Source organism: Haemorhous mexicanus, chromosome 4 (genome assembly GCF_027477595.1).
Source record: "Haemorhous mexicanus isolate bHaeMex1 chromosome 4, bHaeMex1.pri, whole genome shotgun sequence".
Taxonomy (NCBI): Eukaryota; Metazoa; Chordata; class Aves; order Passeriformes; family Fringillidae; genus Haemorhous; species Haemorhous mexicanus.
Genome location: NC_082344.1, coordinates 19,707,937 through 19,727,173, shown reverse-complemented (window position 1 = coordinate 19,727,173; position 19,237 = coordinate 19,707,937). Strand labels below are relative to the sequence as shown.

General features: G+C 38.0%; 1 protein-coding gene across 1 annotated transcript in view; it reads left to right on the top strand.

Moving 5' to 3' along the window:
* The window catches only part of HHIP (hedgehog interacting protein), a 75,000-nt gene extending 64,674 nt beyond the window's left edge, over nt 1-10,326 (top strand). Inside the window, exons 12-13 of the mRNA XM_059844000.1 lie at nt 546-694; nt 3,059-10,326. Of these exons, the coding sequence (XP_059699983.1) occupies nt 546-694; nt 3,059-3,252 (343 nt within the window). The 3' untranslated portion in view covers nt 3,253-10,326. The remainder of the gene's footprint in view (nt 1-545; nt 695-3,058) is intronic.
* Nucleotides 10,327-19,237: the final 8,911 nt, after the last annotated feature.

Genomic DNA, 19,237 nt, shown 5'->3' with positions numbered 1-19,237 from the left:
CGGAGTGAAAAAGTCTTTTCTGATGTTCAGATGCTGAAATAATCATCCAGAATGCACAATCCAAATATCATTCTATGGAAATATGGAAATAAAAAGCTGAATTCGTAGACAGAGGAAATACTTCTGCAAAATTATTACACATCACAATGCCATAAAACTTGTTCAGGTTACTCTTCCCCCTTTCTTAGGGGAAATCTAGATCAGATAGAAATTTAAAAACCCACCATCGCTGCCTGCGACAAGCTGGCAGCTTTATGAAGATAAATGTTCAGCAAGCTGGTTTTGGCAGGTTCATGCTTCAAGAATTCTCAAGGAATATTGCTTAATCTTGTGGAAGATTTCTGAACACAGTTACATAAATAGCAAATTGTACTGTATTTTCCTGTAACATAACATTTTTCTTCTTTTTCTAAGGAAAAAAGAAATCTCATGATTTTTCCCACTGATAATACTACAGCAGAGAATCAGGCCTTTAATTTAAAAATCAAAATTTTTCTTCTTGATCCCGACTTTTAACTCTCTTTGGTTTGTATGGTTTTTTTCAGGCCTTTAGTCCCTGAAGAATGCAAAAGAACAGCTCAGCCTGCACAGATACTGACGTCTGAATGCTCAAGGCACTGTCGGAATGGGCACTGCACTCCCACAGGAAAATGCTGCTGTAATCAAGGCTGGGAAGGAGAGTTCTGCAGAACTGGTTTGTATACAGATTCACAGCAACAAGTGAAGAAAGCAGTGACATGTCATAATTGCCTTTTAATTATTTGCTCAGAGAAATTTTCAGTATATGTTGACCAATATATTGGCCTTCAGTTGTAAGACAACCTTAGAAAATACTGATTTCATGAGCTGCAGGAGAACAATAAGTCTTTAGATGACTGCAGCTGCTAGAACATCTAATGCATTGGGAGCCAGTGCAGAATGCAATTGATAGCATAAACATGACAACAGTATTCTTGTTTTTTCCACCAAGATTTTCAAATGAAAGGAGATGCAGTCACTACATGTCCTGTGTTTGGACATTCACCTTCCACTTCCAGTATTATCACTGTCAGTGTCAAAGAGAGGTGACTTGTCAGGAAAGATGGTAAAGAAGAACTGCAGGTCTCCATTGCATCTTTTGCACTTCACTAATTTAATGCATATTTTTTAGTTTTGGTACATTCTTGCTCTTGATCCTACCAAATGAAATGGCTCCAGTTTGTTGAAGAGAATTCTCTTCAACAAATAATCAATGTTATTGTGATCCATTATTACAGTGCTTTCATCAGGTCCTATCTTGTTGCTTTAGCTTTTAAAAGTCACTTGGCAAAGTGACTGTGAGTGAACTGAGATGATGGGTGTGCCAGCCAAGGCATGAGGTGAATGAGCCTAGAGTGTCACAGCTGTGCCATCACTGTCTCAGAGGCTGTGGTTCTGTCTGAGCTGTGTCATTTTGGCCAGTGCAGCTGTTCCAGAGCCAGCCTGGGTACCAGGAGATGTTCTTACAAAGATTTTATTCCTCAGCATCAGCAGAGTCCCTTGACTGGGCATACTTGATCAGTGAGTTTGACCAGATGCCCACACAAAGAGATGTGAATATTGTGGCAGTAGAACTCAAAGAAATAGCAAGGACTAAAGGAAAACAAGGATCCCACAATGGATCGGGGATAATTCAGGTTGGAAGGGCTCTTAGGAGGGCCCTGGTGATGCAGGGTCAGCTATGAAGTCCTTATAGGCTGGAATGTAAATTTCAGCAACCTCCAGGTTTTTAGTGATGAGCAGAAGTGACTTTGGAATTAAATTAAATTAATAAACCAGTAATAAAGTATCTTACTGGCAAAGATTCATGAGCTGACCATCTACAACCCAGCAATGAAGGCAGGTTAGAGAAATGGATGAGGTAATCTGGCCAAATACCCCAACTTCAATTGTCCTCACTTTCCAGAGCTGTCCTGCTTTCAGAGAATGAGGCCCATTCTACAGCCTTGGTCCAAGTAGAACTTAAAAGTAAAAAATGCCTCCAACATGAACAAAAATGGGTCTTGAATAACCTGTTTGGCTTTAAAAATCACAGCTTTATGATAGATGATTTGATGGACACAACGATCAAGAAAGCCTGGATCTTCCTTCCCGGTATCCCACACGACAATTAATAGGGATGGTCTAAGTTGAACCTCAAGCTACTATTATAGTTTAAATAAGAAAGTTTACCTTACAAGGTGTGAGTTTCCTTTTCATGTAGTTAAGAAATTCTTGGATAGAATCAAGAAAACCTGCATTTCTATAGTGTAGTATAAATATCCATAAATCCATATTAAAGTTCATGGCAATAGATAACATTAAGCAGCATAACAGCTGCAGAAAAAGAAAGATATATTATATACATTATATATATCACAGTTCTGTGACTACCCCAGAAGAAAATACTTCTACAACTAAAGTTATGGATTATTAATTTTGCTAACACTGGCTACAGTTTAAAATGGGAGCTATATTTGAAAGATTGAAACAAGATGATTAACCTAGAATTCCATAGATAAATCGTCAGGCATCTGCTAAAGAGAGGGAAAAACTTTGAAACTTATATAACTGATAAAAATTGTTGAACAAAACACCCTGGCTCTTTTTTCTCCAATTGGAATTCAATTTTGGTCCCAGCATTAAGTGATTCAAGAGCCAAAGGAATGCACTGGGGACACTGCTCAGGTGTTGTGTGCTTTGCTAAGGCACGTGAGTAGTGCAGAACTCTGAGTATACAAATGAGTTTGCCTGAGATTCCTAAATGAAACCTGAATATGAGAATTGGACATTTCATTAAAAATCTGTTATTTGAGTTTATCAGTCTTTCCCAGGTAACATTCTCACAGACACACAAAATTACCTCCTCCCCCTAATATTCTAAAACTTTAGAAAATATGCTTTCAACACTCCTAATATTTCATCCTTTCTATGTTGTTTTTAATTTATATGCTTTACCACTAGAAGGTTAGAAAAGCTCTAAATAAATGTGTAGTGTATCTTTTTTGGTTTGTGATGATCTAAACAAATTAGAAAATCGCTGTTTTTTTTTCACCCACAGCAAAATGTGACCCAGCCTGTCGACATGGAGGTGTCTGTGTAAGGCCCAATAAATGCTTATGTAAAAAAGGCTATCTCGGCCCCCAGTGTGAACAAGTGGACAGAAACATCCGAAGAGTGACAAGGGCAGGTATTCTGGATCAGATCCTAGACATGACATCCTATTTGCTGGATCTAACCAGCTACATTGTATAGTTTCTGGGACTATTTGGAAACTCCACTTTCAACGGGCATTTGTTTTGAATCCTGTCGCTTTTCAAAGACTGTTATCCTGCAGCAAACACCGGTGATTTGATTTCCTTTATTAATTTAAGTGTAATATCCACCAATGTGCAGAAAAATCCCCCGTATGTTTGGAAATATTCCTGCACGTCTCCACAGGCGTCCCGATATCCAATATGTGCACACATACACACGCAGCCGCTATCACAAATTCGGTTTTGCAGAGAGTGGAATCTTTTTTAATATTTATTTCTTCATGAGAAATAGTTTACGAAGCAATTCCACTGTAAAACACATTTTCATCAAAGGACTTTCCTGATGTCTTAATGGATTCTTTGACATCCCAGAAATCCCATTCCTGTACCTATCTGATTATAGCAGTGAGAAAGCAGTTTCCAAACATCGCTGTATAAACTGCTGGACTTAATAAAATCCAGTTGTAACAGTTTCTAAGGTAAACTGAACTCCATCATGAGACAATATTTCAGAACTGCTTAATGCATTCCTATCTAGGCAATTCATTTTAAGACTGTAACCTTCACTTTCATCAATGTAACTCTATTACAGAATGTTATTTCTTTATCTAGCATAGATGCAAAAATCTGGTTATCGCAGCTTAATATCAAGATTGTTTCAAGTGTTTAATAATTAAATTATATTCGCATATTTCAAAACCAGTCATCCTAGAAGGTCTGCTTTTTATCATATATTTTATTTAACAATGGGCACTGGGTTCATGTTACATATTTATATTATTTTATTTTATTTTTATAATATAGACATCACCTAGATGAGACAGCTTTACCATGTCCTGTAAAATACTAAAGTTACATTGTTCACCAAGGTAATTGGAAAGACTGGGAAAGAGAGAGCAAACACACACGCACTTCAACGTGTTGTGGCTCTAATCTAGAAGTGTACCCCTGTGTCAACCTGTGTTCATTTACACCGGATGAGAAAAAAAAAAGCAAACGCCCACCAACCATAATAAAATAGCAGCATGTGTTTCAAGTGTCCATAAAGTGATTTTCACTGTGGCAGAACAGAGGTGATACACAGGCAGACTCTGCCCATGCCACACTGAAAGGGGCGTCCCGGGGCAAGAGCTCGCATGAGCACGGGCTGCCTGTGCATGGTGTCACTTGTACAAAACCTACAGCAGCTCTTGCCTAATGTGGTTCTAAGTGATCCTCGGAGAGCCAACAGAAAACCAAGTCTTTGTAAATGTATCAATAAATGTGGTGTACGTGCTGTAGTCAGGTTTTGTAAAGTATTAATTAATTAGATGTATCTGCAGAACTGGTGCCCTCCTATCTCCAGCTCTACTGGCAGTTTCTTTGTTCACTGCTTACCAGCTATCAGGTTTCCTTTGCACTACCTGCAAACTACCTACTGCAGCTTTTACAAAATCTTGCCTAAGAAAAGAAAGCAGAGCAGCCCCAGTGTGCACATCCTGTGGCCCTTAGAAGCAGCTGCTCATGCATCAAAAATTGACAACACTTTAACCAAACAGATCTAAAAGACTTTCCCCATGTTACATTCCAGTAGTAAAATCATCTCTCCAGGGCAGCAGCATGCAACAAATTTTCCTTTATAGAAATTTGTCAGTGTTCATTTAGTGAGTATTAAATCTGAAATTACAGCATAACCGATACTTGCATTTCCGTCTCACACATTCCAGCTCCGAGGAACAGACAATTACATTTGCCTTCCATATATGTTTGCCTGGGTTTCGAGTGACCTCATGCCAAATGGAAATTGGTTGAGAAATCTTGGTTAAGTGCTCACAGAACAATGGTCTGCATTAAAAAGTGCATGCATAATTTTGCACAATGTAGATTCAACTGACAGTCCATTGAAAGACATCTTGGGATTAAATGAGCATGAAGACCAAATTGCCCTCTCACCCCAGAAAAGGGTGGTCCCTTATAGTCACACGAACACTTCATTGGCTAAGCAGTGTGACCAATCTTAAAATGAACCCTGTGGTAGCATCTGTAGGTTAATAGCAGCTCTTTGTCTCCGCTGCTTTCTGCCTTTAGTCTTTTCCCTGAATTCCATCACAAAAAGTTCTACAATTAAAAAATGTCCTGACAACCATTTTTGTAAATTGACCTTAGCATCTAATCTTTCCTTATTCAACGTGGGTGACAAAAATGTGAACTTCTCATGAATGAGCCAGCTGTCTAAATCTGTCACATAGCACGGTTTTATTACACTCTTCATAGTCAGCAAGGCAAGAAAGTCGCTGAAGTATTTTAGCAACGTTTAAATATCTGACAGAGAGAACATCTTTAACACTTTCTTCAATGAAATATATTTTAAAATAAACCCAACTTTAACTCTACTGTGACATGTTGTTTTCAACAACCAGCTGGGGAGATGTGATAGCTCTTTTCTCACTGCTTAGTGCCTTAAAAAATACCACAGATGGCACCTAAATTGGAGATTCACAATAATATATACATGCCACAGTCATGCAGAGAGCAGAAAACAATGGTCTTGGAGATTTGATCTTAATAATAATAAAAATTTAGTTTACTAGTGAAATCCAAAAATAAAAATCCAGTAAGAACTAAGAATTAAATCCAGGCCTCATTCAACAGCAAAAACTCACATCAACTGTGCTGCACCCAGAAAACCACTTTCAAATTTAAGCAAAATTTAAACAAAATTCTTTAGTTTGTTTTATTAAAAAAAAAAAAAATACTCTGAGTAATTCCATAAAAACTTCAAAATTAAGAATTAATCTAGGAGAAGGTTTAAAGGAGAGGGGAGATAGTTTGTGAAACTGTTTTGATTAATTTCTAAATAATCTTTTATATTGTGTGAAAGTAGGCATCTGCATTAAGCCCACATGTTCATAGGAAGTCCCAGTGGAAAAGTATTCTCATAAAAAAAAAAAAAAAAAAGGAAAGAAAAAAAATCCTAGCTGCTTATTTATCAAAAGAAATTATACTATTAAAAAGAGTGAGCAAACCCCAGGCCTAGCCACCCAAGATGCTGATATAAAAAGGGCAACTGCAGTAATTGCCCTGAGAATTGGCATACAAAAAAAAAAAAAAAAAAAAAAGGAAAAAAGGGTCTGTAGAAAGCCTGTTGCCAGTTAGGTCATTCTGCAGCCATTCTCACACAGCCTCCGAGAGTGTCCCAGAATAAAACTGAGCTTATAAATGAAACTAGATAAATGAGGCAATTAGATAAGGGCCTCCAGAAGGGATTTTATGTATGTGTTCAAGTTGTCTCTGTCTCAGTGTCTCTCTCTCCTAATCTTTTATTCCATTCATTTCTTCCTTTATTCGGAGATACTGCCTCTCTGTTCCCAACACATTGCACATCTCAAGCATTCTTTCAGCCTTTCTGCTGCTGAAGGAGAACAAACCTACCTGTTGCAAGAAACATGACTCTCCCTGATGCCTGCTAGTGTTAAACCCCTGCTTTATTATTTTGGGACAGAAAACTCTCTTTTTACAGGCTGCTGATCAGAAAGAAGGCATATTACTGGAATATAAGGAGAAACATATTTACTCCATAGATAAATAGGGAGACAAAAAGATGTTATGCAAAATCAGCTCCAAATCATTTCACTCCATTTCAGAAAAACAGTAAACTCATTTTTTACTGAGCCCCATAAGAAATACTAACTCAAAGCCTCCCCCTCTTGGAATAAATTTCTTCTGTTAACAGACAGGGACTCAGATCCAAACCCTTTTTACCTTTAAATCCTCACACATTATTCTATTTCATGCAAACAAAGTGTAAGTTAGGGATAAATAAGAATATAAATTCTGTATGAAGGGACAAGACACCTCTGTTTATCTCCTTCTTTCACTCACTGGTCCACATTTGGTTTTGCAGCTTCTTCCTTTCTAGACCCACAGCAAACATCAGCAATCCCTGGTTGCTGCAGGTGCTTACCAGTTTTGAAAGTGCCTGACAGATGTGTGCATCAGCGTCTTCCCAGCAGGCTGAGGCTTTTATCTTTTGGTCATTCCACAGAATGTTGTTATTTTATAGTGACTTCTAACACTGTGTCTTAGCTGGGCACTTACAGTCCAGGAGTACCAGCCTCACACAGCACAGACACAAACAGACTGGAGCTGGAGGAAGGCAGAAATCACTTCAGTCACTGTGCTTATCACAAATTTATCCACTGCAATCCAGTGATCAGATGCCTTAACTGAAAACCAGAATGATATCCCTGGCATGATGAAATGTAGCTTTTAAGTACACATTTTCTCTAATTTGGCTTGAGAAACAAAGACCTTTTCCTGTAAAATTATGCAAAATGGAGATGCTGAAAATATGAACAAGTAATTCCACAGGTGTAAAGTTGCACTATGGTGAAAATGAGTTTTCATACATCTAATTCTAATTGCATCCATGAAAAAGGCATTTATAAGATTAAATTGCATCCATGAAATAGGCATTTATAAGATTAGTTCTACATGGAAAAAACAAGTCCAAGGACAGCCTGTTCTGCTAATTTCTCCTTAATCACGTAAATTCTTAAAAGATACTAATGCATTTTAATTTACTATCCTTTAGATTGTGTAAAGTGATCTGTGTATCACTTTAATTAGGAATTTTGCCATTTTGATCTTCTGTCCAACTTAAAAGGTGTCCTTTCTCTTGGAAAAAAACAGAAATAAGCCAAGTGGTAAATAAAAACTAATTCTTTTCATTTTGCAATATTAAAAAAAGTAAAATGCAACATACTAATAAAAAATGCAGCCAACCCTTTAAATTAAATTCAAATTTGCAGAAAATTTGTGCCAAATAATCTGGGTTCTGGCTACAAAACCCTGATAAATAAAGATTTCCCTAAGTAGTTTCAGGACAAAATGTTTCAGAAACATTGAAAAAAAAAATTAAGGCTGTTTTGCTGAAAAGTTTGTTGTTTTCAACAACAGAGTAATTCAGTGAAATAAGGCTTTTTGGGATATAGGTGTGAAACAGCAGAAGCCACCTGAAAGCTTAGTACAGGATTACTTTAATCTTTGAGGGCGTGACTGCAAGCCCATTGATGTCAACTGATAATCTCCTATTGACTTCATTAGTTATAGGATTAAGTCCTTAAAAGATATCCACTTAGCTGGCAGAAGATCTTAACTTCAGACATCAGTGCACACATGACCTCTCCGTGTCTGCATCTGCAGCATTAGACCAATGTTTTGTGGAATAAGAGTGCAGCCCCAGCCCTGCAGAAAGCCCTACAGAGCTTCCCAGTCCTCCTGGGTTTCATTATAGGTGTTGCCAGCATTTACACAAAATCTGGCTTTTTAAATGTCCAGCCATCAGCTGATGTGGAAGCCGAGTGAGTCTCCTGCTTCCCTGAGCTGTTAGTACTGAGGAAGTATCATCTAGTGATCATTCTATGCTACAGACATTCACAAACATTTAATATTCTGTCTTACGTGCAAATAATTTGTGTCTTTGCCTGTTCTCTACTGCACACAGACAGACTTCCATAAATGAAATTGTCAGACGTTCTTGCACAGACAGCAAGCTGCATTACTGGAGAAGAGATTTACTTCCAATGTAAAACACAACTTTCCATCTATTGCACACTACCAAGAGGGTCTGATGTATCATATGGTTAAGGTCCTTCTATGGTCTACAAGATTTTCTTACTTACTTTCATTCTGTGATGAAGTAAAAAATATTTTAAGTGAAAAACTGCTTAAATTCCCAGGAAATTTCAGAAAGGCAACATCAGCTAAAGCAGGTGAATATACACAATGGCTGTGCTCACAGTATTCTTGGAAAGAAGGCAGAGAGAGTTGGCTGCTTTGGAGACTGGGTTTGTTTTTTTTTTTTCAGGATACATTTTACAGTAGGACAAAAGGATTTGCATCACTTTGCATCACAAGGCAGTAACAAACAAGCCCATTTTCTGAATTTTCCTAGGAGGAGCTGCTAAAAAGAAAATGTTCTAGGCAGTCAAAACTGGTGTGCAGAATGACCTTAATTCATATCAAGACATACTGAGACCAGAAATCAGCTGGTATTAAGTCACCAGATGCAGCTTGCAGTGGTCTCCATTACTACCAGGAGCAGTAACCCTACCCTGTGAATTATCCAGAAATGCTATTAGCTGTCCCCCACAAAATACACTGCAGAATTAAAACTTCAATTCCCCTTTGAGAACAATTAGATTGTAATGGGAGCCAAGCAGAAAAGGAAATAACAAACTTCTGTCACTTGAGAACATTACTGTAGTGGCATTCCCCTGTTCAACCAGTTTTATTTCACAGTAGCTGTCACGTACTGTATGTACATTTGAAATGTGGAAAAATAGCTTAGAAAATATCACTCAAAGTAGGTTTAAGCATCTTCTGTAAACTGAATTATACTACTAAGCATATACAGGCACCGATCTAGCTGGGAGCACACAAGTAATTTTAAGCATATGAACCTCACTGAAGTCATGTGCTTGACATTATTAATATAATTAAGTGTTTTCTTGGTTTGAGACCTTACAAGTCTTTGCAAGTCTACCTACACAAACTCTTTATGCATTATGTGCATTTCTTTTTAGGGAGACAGCAGTATTGAAGTTCCCAACAAGAGAATTCAGTTGCTGTCTGTTACAAATTCTGTATAACCTGAAATAATTGCATCTTTGTGCCTCCACTTCCCATCCAAAAATTAGTGAAATCAATCCTTGTAAAAGTGCTTTGAGCTCTTCAAATGAAAAGTGCTATAAAAACTACAAATTATTATTATATTATTGAACACCATGTATGTATACACACTATTATGTAATATATAATATATGTATAATGCATATAAATTCTAACAAATGTATTTGTGTAATATCTGAGAAATGGAGCAGTTGTATCTGGAAGTGATAAATACATAGAGTTGGATTTATTGTTAATCTGTGGATTTAATGATTTTTTTAGACAAAAGGATGTTTAAGTGTATAATTGCTTTTCTTAATTTAATATATTTATGTAAATGCATGCCTGAAGTTCTGATTAGATAGTTATTCTGTGTCCCTTAAGCTAATAAAAATATATTAAACTTTATCTTACTGTATAAGGTACACCTGCTGCTTTAATTATTTTTTTATTTTAATATTTTTTATGACTAAATGCATAATTTAAAGTTCATGAAATTTTAATTTTAATCAACTCTTTGATCTTTGCAGTAAAAGAGAAACGCCAGCCTTTTATATATTCTTTGAAATGTACACTAGTTTTATTTATATAAATTCTAAGATGCTTTCATAAAATTTGACTGAACACTGCTATTATTTTTGGAATGGGAAGTTTGGAATGGCGTTTCCTGGACAGAAAATGAAGACATCCATGTTGAAAAGATACCGGTTGCATGGCAAGCACTATGAGAGTAGACATGCAGCTGGAGCAAGGGGACAGGCTTTGGAAGTACAGATACCTTGGAGAATTAGTTCAGCAACAGAGGGAGAAACACTGGGGTCATGTTTTTGTTGTTTATTTAGTATTTTCAGAGGAGCACATCATCAAATCAACGTGTGTTAAATTCAGAGGTACCATTTCCAGTGGTTTAAATGAGGGCCATAAAACATGGGTGCAGTGTGGAATTCTTTCCTTTTCTCCCTATCCTAAGTAACAGGTTCTGTTCCATTGAACTCAACACCTGAGCACACACATGGGAGCGCGCCAGCTCCGCAGATCAACCCTGTGGTTTATGATACAAGAGAACAGTTAATCATCACAGCACTTCAATGCAAATTACACTTGCATCTGGGACAGCAAAAACCACTTGGGACAGGGAGCTCTAAAGAGCCAAGGACTTCTTCACACACCAAGTTTACTTTGGTAATGTGAAATGCTGTTGAATTAGTCTTGCACATTTAACTTACCTAAAGCCTTTAGCCTGTCCTGTGTTTATTTCTTAAACTAAAGAATGAAGCATTACAAACTCCTCGATATTGATGCTATCTCTGCGTTTCAGAATGGAGCCAAAATAACCTTGAAATTTTCGTGAAATTGTTTTTCCATTTTTCAGCTAGCTGTACCATTAGTGATACGGGCTGGTGGCCAGCCAGAGAACTAGGATCCAAGGAAAATTTGAACTTCACCCAAATTTGAGGATATTTGGAAACTGTATTTTATTTCAGCTTTTCTATGAATAAATACAGCAGTTGCAGCAATGTCCTTTTAAACATATTTTCTTGAAAGTTTTCTTCATTTGAAGAAGTGCTCAGAACAAGAAAACAGCTAAAAGATGGCAAATAAATAATGAAGAGATCCCTGAGGATTGTTTTGATTTTTTAGTGGGACCTATATATTCATGTAGATAGTAAAAAGAATTCTGTGAGTTTTGTACATAATTACAATGAATACAGTGCAGCATGTAGTTCTGGTGACATCATGAGTCACTGAGTTTATTCTTGTAATTTATTGAGACACTATGAAAACCCACTGACATATTTATAATCCTTGGAATTAACAGCTACCTTTCATTCCTTTTACAACACATAAGACATGAATTTTACTTAGAGCATTATATACACTCAGCTCTGTAAGCAGGACTGTAATTCTACCTAGAGCTTCTGATGGTATCCTACACCTGAAAGGCCAAACTCTGAATCTGCTTTTGAATTTACCAAAGAAGGTATCCTTGGCCTCTTGAACAAGGCTTGTGTGGCTTGCCAAAAGCCATCAGAACTTTCAAAAGGGATTCGAAGCCTAAATGCACAATTCAGGAGCATTTTATGTTAGTAATACAGTTACTACTAATATATTTGAGTAAGTATTTAATCACTATTCCCAAAATATATACTTTGAACAATCTTCTTTTTATTGCCTTCTTTTCATTTCCACATACAGCTCTGTTCCTTAAGTCCTTGGTTCTTTATTTGTTTTCCTATAGATATGTTGCATCTCGCTCCTATTGCACTAAATTCAGTACATATTTACAAGTGTTTCAAGGGACTGATCATGGCACAAGTGCTTTTTTCTGTTTTACTTTAATGAAAACACTAAGTAATGGATCAGCCCCTGGTTTAACTGTAAATTAAAAATGCACCACAAGTAAGTAGGGTAGAATCTTTAGGATGCCAAAGAATCATTTCGGTCTATGTGGTTGGATTTATTTATTTTGGGGGAAGGGTTGGTTTGAGTCATGTTTGATGACATGTCTACAGCTGACATATGTCTCTGGCAGAACTGGGCAAAGAGGGACATAGCTTTGGTTTGGAAAACCTCACTCAACAGTAGCTTCCCTGTTTGCTTGTTTTGGGGTGGTTTCTGGGGGTTTTTTAAGTTCTTTTTTTTGTTTATTTTTTTTGTCTTTCAGAGCTAGGACTACTCCTGGATTTTGCATGAATTCCAAAATTTTGGGCTAAAACAGTTGAATGAATGGCTCTAACACTGGTTCAGAATTCAAAATTCAAAATTCAGATATTGACAATGTTTCAGTCATCTTCCACTCTTGCTTATCTTCCATTAGCACAAATTCACTGATATCAGCATTGTCAGGAGGCGAATCTGGCTCAGCAGTGGCTTTTCCTTTTCACTCATTTTAGATCACTTTAAATACAGTCGACTCAGAAGTCTCTGTCACATTGTCCCACAATGAAACTGGTGTCATTATCCTAGCACAGTTTGCTCCAGTTGTACACACTGGAGCCACTTCTACGTGTTTCACCTTTCACCATGCACATTTGATTGCTCAGAGATAGGCTGAGGGAGGGAGTGTGGGAGCTATATGCCTGTGCTTCACTAGAACAAGAGGTGTGTTCCCCTTTTAGTATAAGAAAATTGGGATTCTGTGATCTATATGCAAGCTATTTCCACTTCAGGGAAGGGGAGCATACACGTGAAGCAAATGGCTGCCTTTGGTTCAGGAGATTTATAAAGAAGAGATCCAAACTGCACAAACCCTCCTGCCGTGGAATTCATGCTTTCCTGGTTGGATGAATAGAACAGGTGCAGACACAGCTTTCAGGCCTTTAAACTACACCAGCCCAAATAAATTACAGCCACAGAGCATGTTTAGCAATTTCAGGCAAACATTAGAAATGCAATGCCCATGGTGCAGATAAAGTGCTTATGAAAAAGGTGGACCTAACATCTGTACTGGCACAGAACGCCTGTTCTAAAGTAATAGCTGCAAAATGCCTCCTATAAAGCATAAGACTGTTAGTACAGCTGCAACTTTTAATAGCTATTGAATTTCTTGATCAGGGAAGCAAGTCCAGAGCAAGGGAAATGGACAAGTGAAACTATAAACTGCTATTTTACACCTATGAATGTAATATCAAATAAATGTGGCTGAACCCACTTTTATTTTTTTAAGAAATTCATCCCCAGAGAGCCTCGTGCTAGATCTTAGCTAGCAAGCCATCAGAAGGCACTTATGTCAGCCTAACCCTGATGTTTCCAAGATGTATAGCTGTGCAGCCTGCACACACACACATATATATACCTCTTGCTTATTATATCTGTAACACAAACCTGCAGCCACACACACATGTTAATACCTCATGCATCATTTCTGCACTTACTCAGAGCTATTTGGTTCTAGATAGATGCAAACAAGCAGTGAAAAGGTAAAACAATAGGCAGCTTTTAACATGGTTCTGCAAGAAAAAATTGCAGCGAAGTGACTGAGTTGCACAGACTTCAGTATGGGCAACAGGATGCAACCAGTAAACTCCTTACCATGTTAGTCTTATTAAAATTATTCCAAAAAATACAGCTGTCTGGCATTTTCTCAGGTTTCTTATTTAAATACCTTAGTAGTAAGATGAATTCATGTCTAGGAGGCCCTTGTAAATTACTAGAATAATTTTTACTTTGCATTTGTAATTACAGCTTTTTGTTTCTGATGGAACTTCTGGGGAATTATCAGATTTTAGGTATACAGATAAACTGTATTTTAATTTTTTTTAAGCCTATTGTCTTGCAAATTCTTCACATCTTCTATTAGCCTGGAAATGAAATCCCTCACATAATACTCAGGCAGCAGTAGTTGCTGAAACTGCAGATTCACCCAAAATTACCCCAGATGGAACATTCTGAATATGCAGAGAGTATTCTAACTTGGACCCACAAGGATCAAGTCTAACTCTTCAGGAAAAGGCCCATATGAGATTGAACCCACAGCCTTGGTGTTGATATCTCCTAAACACAGATTAGACAAAACACAGATTAGGATTGGTTTTGTTGTTTTGATGTGTTTTGGACCACTTTTTCCCCCAAAGACAGCAGTTTTCAAGCTACATGCTATTAACGTCTACCCAAAGTGTGGCCCAAGCCTTCACCCTTCTGGGTAAACCCTTCTGAGTCCCAAAGAACTTCATCTACCCAATTTCCAGCACTACTTAAATATCCTGGCACCTGAACTCACTTTCTTTTAATACAGCTAAATTTTTTTTCTGTCTGGCATATATGCTCAGAAGTACCCGAACAATATGGAGATAGATAATTATCTCCTTCTAAAAGCCTTGCAGGATAAGACATACAACTGCCAAAGCTTGCTTGAGACCTTGGAGAATCCTGAAAAGTTAGTCATAGCCAGCACCTCAATTAACTTCATGGGTGGTGGTGCCAGTTTAATGATAAGAACACCACTACGATTCACAAAGAGGTGGATCTAACTGCTGGTTCCTTCCCAAGAAATTGTTTTGACTGTAGTCTTTCTGGTAGAGTGAAGCCAGAAGTGATAAAAAGCAGTGGATCAAAAGAGAGGGAAGAGCAGAGTCAGAATCTTCTGGCCTAGAAAGCTTATTTGAAAGTGTGAATTAGCCCACTAAATGAGTCCTGCTAAGCAATTTAGATTTTCACACTTTGGGAAGCAGGACCAAGTGCCCCAGTGCCTCCTTCCAGGTGGATCAAACTCCCTTTTCTGCCTCTATGCTTTGCATTCCCAAGTGGTCTGTTTGCAGCAGGCAGCACTGACAATGCTGCCTCTTCCACAATTCTTCACTTAGCCCTCACTGGGGCAGAGCATCTCTGAAATCTCCAAGAAGTTTTGTAAAAGAATAAAGAGAAAAAACCCAAAGTGTTTGTTTATATGGAATAATCAGGGATTTTTAAAATTATTGCTATTTCACAAATTATAAAAGCCCCATTTCACAGCACAGGCAGAGCATCTCCTCCACTCTGGTAAGAGCCCACCTGCAGTGCTGCATGAAGCTCTGGGGACCCCAGCACAGGAAAGACACAGAGGAGGGACACAAACATGATTGGAGGGATGATTTTCCTAAGAGGAAAGGATGAGAAAGCTGGGGTTGCTCAGGCTGGAAGAGGAAAGACTCTGGTAAGACCCTGCTGGAGTCTTTGAGTCCTTGAAGGGGACTTGTAAGAAAGATGGGAACAAACTGTTGAGCTGGGCCTGTTGTGACAGAACAAGGGGTACTAGTTTCAAACTGAAGGATGATTTAGATGAGCTATGAGTAAGAAGTTTTTTTACAAAGAGGGTGGTAAAACACTGGCACAGGTTGCCCGGAGAAGTTGTGAATGCCCTGTCCCTGGAAATATTCAAGGCTGGGCAGGGCTCTGAGCAGCCTAATGCAGTTGAAGACATCCCTGCTTTATGCAGAGTGGTAGGACTAATTGGCCTTTAAAGGTCTCTCCTAACCCAGACTATTCTGTGACTCTGTGATTCACAGAGTGGAGAAGACAAAGCAGAAAAAGCACAAAGCCATCACACACACCACTAAGAAAACAGTGCCAACGTAAAAATTACCACCTGAGAGCTACAAATTTTTGGTTTTCAAAATCCACCTGCCAGAGGAAAGTCACAGAGTAGATCCAGATCTGTGGATGTCCGCAGAAGATCTGCCTGTCCTTTCAGACGTGCCAGCACACCAACCCAAGAGATTAAAATCTGATGAAGCTGAACAGAGACTTCAGGAAGACAAGTTCAGACAGCAATGGGCTTCAGTGGAGCTCATGACAATCTCTGTGAGTTTTCAGTCCCCTGACAAATAAATACTCCAAGAAAAAGCTCAAAACAAAAGATTTTCCAGATTATAGTAATGAGACACTAAACCCCCATAGGATTATATTAATCCTTTCATGCATCTTCTGAACAAGTAACAAGTAACACTGAATCGTTTCCCATATTATAAAAGGAAATTAAAGTGAAGACAAGTCTCTGCTGAAGTTTTGAGTGACTACTGAGTTGAATAGAGGTCTGGGACACAGCTTTGAGTCAGCTGGAGTATGAGCAGGAGCCCAGTGGTGGCATCAGGAAGTCTGGGGCAGCAAAGAGACATCCCAGGTAAGGCTGTGAAGCTCTATAGGACTGTTTGAACTGCAACCTGTATCCTAAAGTGCTTACAGACACCTCATTCAGAAATGTTTTCTGGCTGCTGCAATCCCTGTTGACTGCAGCACAGGCACAGCAGAGGGCTCATCTTCAGTATCCTTACTCAGTTAAGCAGAACATTCCAGAGATCAGAAAATGATCACTCAAATTAATAGGAATGAATTAATAATTCATATTAACCTTTTTATAAAGAGTAAAGAGAAGCAAATGAGATTCTGTCCTCTGACTGTTTTGAAAGCTGCCTGCTCAGAAAGAGCTTTCTTTCAATTATCTGTAACGAGATTATTAGCACATTATCTATCAGTAATAGATATCTTACCAGAAATAGATAATGCTGTTAAACTTTCCACAGCAGCTACAAGAGACAAGCAATTTTAAACAAACTAATATTCTCTGCATTGCAAATATTTCGATTAACATAATCAGGGTAGTGATCAGCACTCCTATAAAATGACAGCACACTACAGGAAAATGTTTGAAGTAAAAAAACTAGATTTTGCCCATGTAAAATATTTTCACTGATTTCAATTCAATGTAAAATTCTCCTTCATTTTATGCCTCTGTTCCATACTATTATAAAATAACTGCTACATTGCATTTCAACCATACAGAGAGGTTAGTTATTATTACTTACCTCCTGCTTTTTATGTGATCACAAAAACATAAGGTTTGGCCTTCTTTCTGTTGCTTCTTGGTGACAAAATATTTCAAGTATTATTTTGGCTACAGCACAGTTTTGCACACACAGCATGTAAGCTGCTTAGCACAGAAGAGAAAAGGGATCTGCAGGCCCAAATCCTGCCACCAAGTGAAAAGAAATGAAGTTTAATCCCAAAAATCAACCATGTGCTGTATCAGATGTGCACACTTATGCACACCAGTGTATTTAACTCTTAAAATGTTGCATGCACAAAAATGATACTTATTTGTAAACTAGAGAATCCTTAATCATCAGCTATATGAGTACAAAATACACATTTATTAATATATATTAAAGTGATGCCTCAGAAATGTAGATGGTTTGACATATTAAGTCTAAGAATACATCTGGAGGGGGTAGTCCCACCTATCAAAAACTAAATATGTGTGAAAACATCTGGGAGTTGTTATTCAAACTGAAAAATTGCAAGACACATTGCAGAAGACGCTACCTGCAATGTCCCATCCTCAAAATCAACCAGCCATTACATCACAGATAAGAAATGAAAGAACATGGACCAGGGGGTTTCACATCCTAAAAAAAAGATTAGGGCTCAAACTAATTTTTCAGTTTGCTTCTATCAAGGAATGACTGTAAGAATTTCCAAGCAATATGCAGGGGAATACTTGGATAACAGGAATGGGATAAAACTCCAAGAAAAGGAATTAGAACCTGATTTTTAAAATGCTTTGCACAGAAAATTTATGTCTGAACAACCTAGAATGTCTGACTTTTATTTCCTGATCCTGCAAATTGCCCTACTTGCCAGATTTACAAGTATAAGCCATTGGAATGAACACAGAACATCATGGATTTTTAAATTTCACATATATAATATTTTCAGAATCATATCTTGACAATAAAAAGATTCTTTTCATTCCTGCTTTCCTATGACATGACATGACAACCTCTCCAATCTTCAGGATATGAGTATCCTGAGTTATTCAGCAGAAATGTGTTTACATTTTTTTAGGCATATCAGTCACTTGCAGTAGTTTTTTCTTTCTGTCTCTTGATTAGTACATATCTTAATGCCTCAGCAGCCCAAACATGAATGTGAATAGATAAGCTAAAACCTGGGAATTTCAAGAGCAGTGAAGTGCATGCTTTCACCTCTCCCCCTTTTAAAAGTGTCAAATGCTTCCTGACACGCTTGGGTCCTTGGAAATGGAACATATTTTCTCATTACGTTAATTAATGGGTCTGCTTGGGTGGTATAATTCAGTATAAATTTCCTTTAGTATTCTGTCATACCTAAAAAGGATCTTATTTTTGTGATGTCTTTAAATTTTTATGACTTCTACTCTGTTTAGTCTGTGTGTAATCCTTCTTTTGAAACCTAATGTCCTAGAAAATCTGCAGGTTTCTCTCAAAACGGGCACACTGTAGTTTACAGTCATTTCTTTTTCTTGCCTTCTTAGAACTCCCTGCAAGTCCTTAAGGTGTAGTTCACAGCTCAGGGAATTTATGATTCCATCTTCCACGTGAACCCGAGCCCTGCGATGTATTAAACCTGACAAGATGCTGTTCATTAATCTCTGAAATACAGCCAGGTGTGATGTAATGAGGGGAGGCTTCCAGCTCAGAGAAGCCCAGCACAGCTCCCAGCTCAGCTTGGTGGTGGCTTCCTTTACCTCATCTGGGAGAAGAGCTGCCTGGGTGGGGACTCTTCTGGGAGCGTAATTCCAGAAAAATGTGGTTTGGGGAAAATGAGACAAGGTAATCTCTTGCCGTGCCAGTGCTTCTCAAACAGCTCAGCTTCTGCTTTCCTTTCATTTCCAGGTTAGAACACTAACTTGGTCATGCTGTCATGAACCACAACTTCCCAAGGAAATGGTTTGATGGGCTGGAGGTACATTTTTATGTACAAAAGAAAAAGGAGCATTTTAGATATTGGAGTCTCAGCTAGTGGAGAAAGCAACAGCAGGCTTGGAACACAGCAGCAAGTGCTACAATTTACATATACATTCTATTTTAATCAAAACA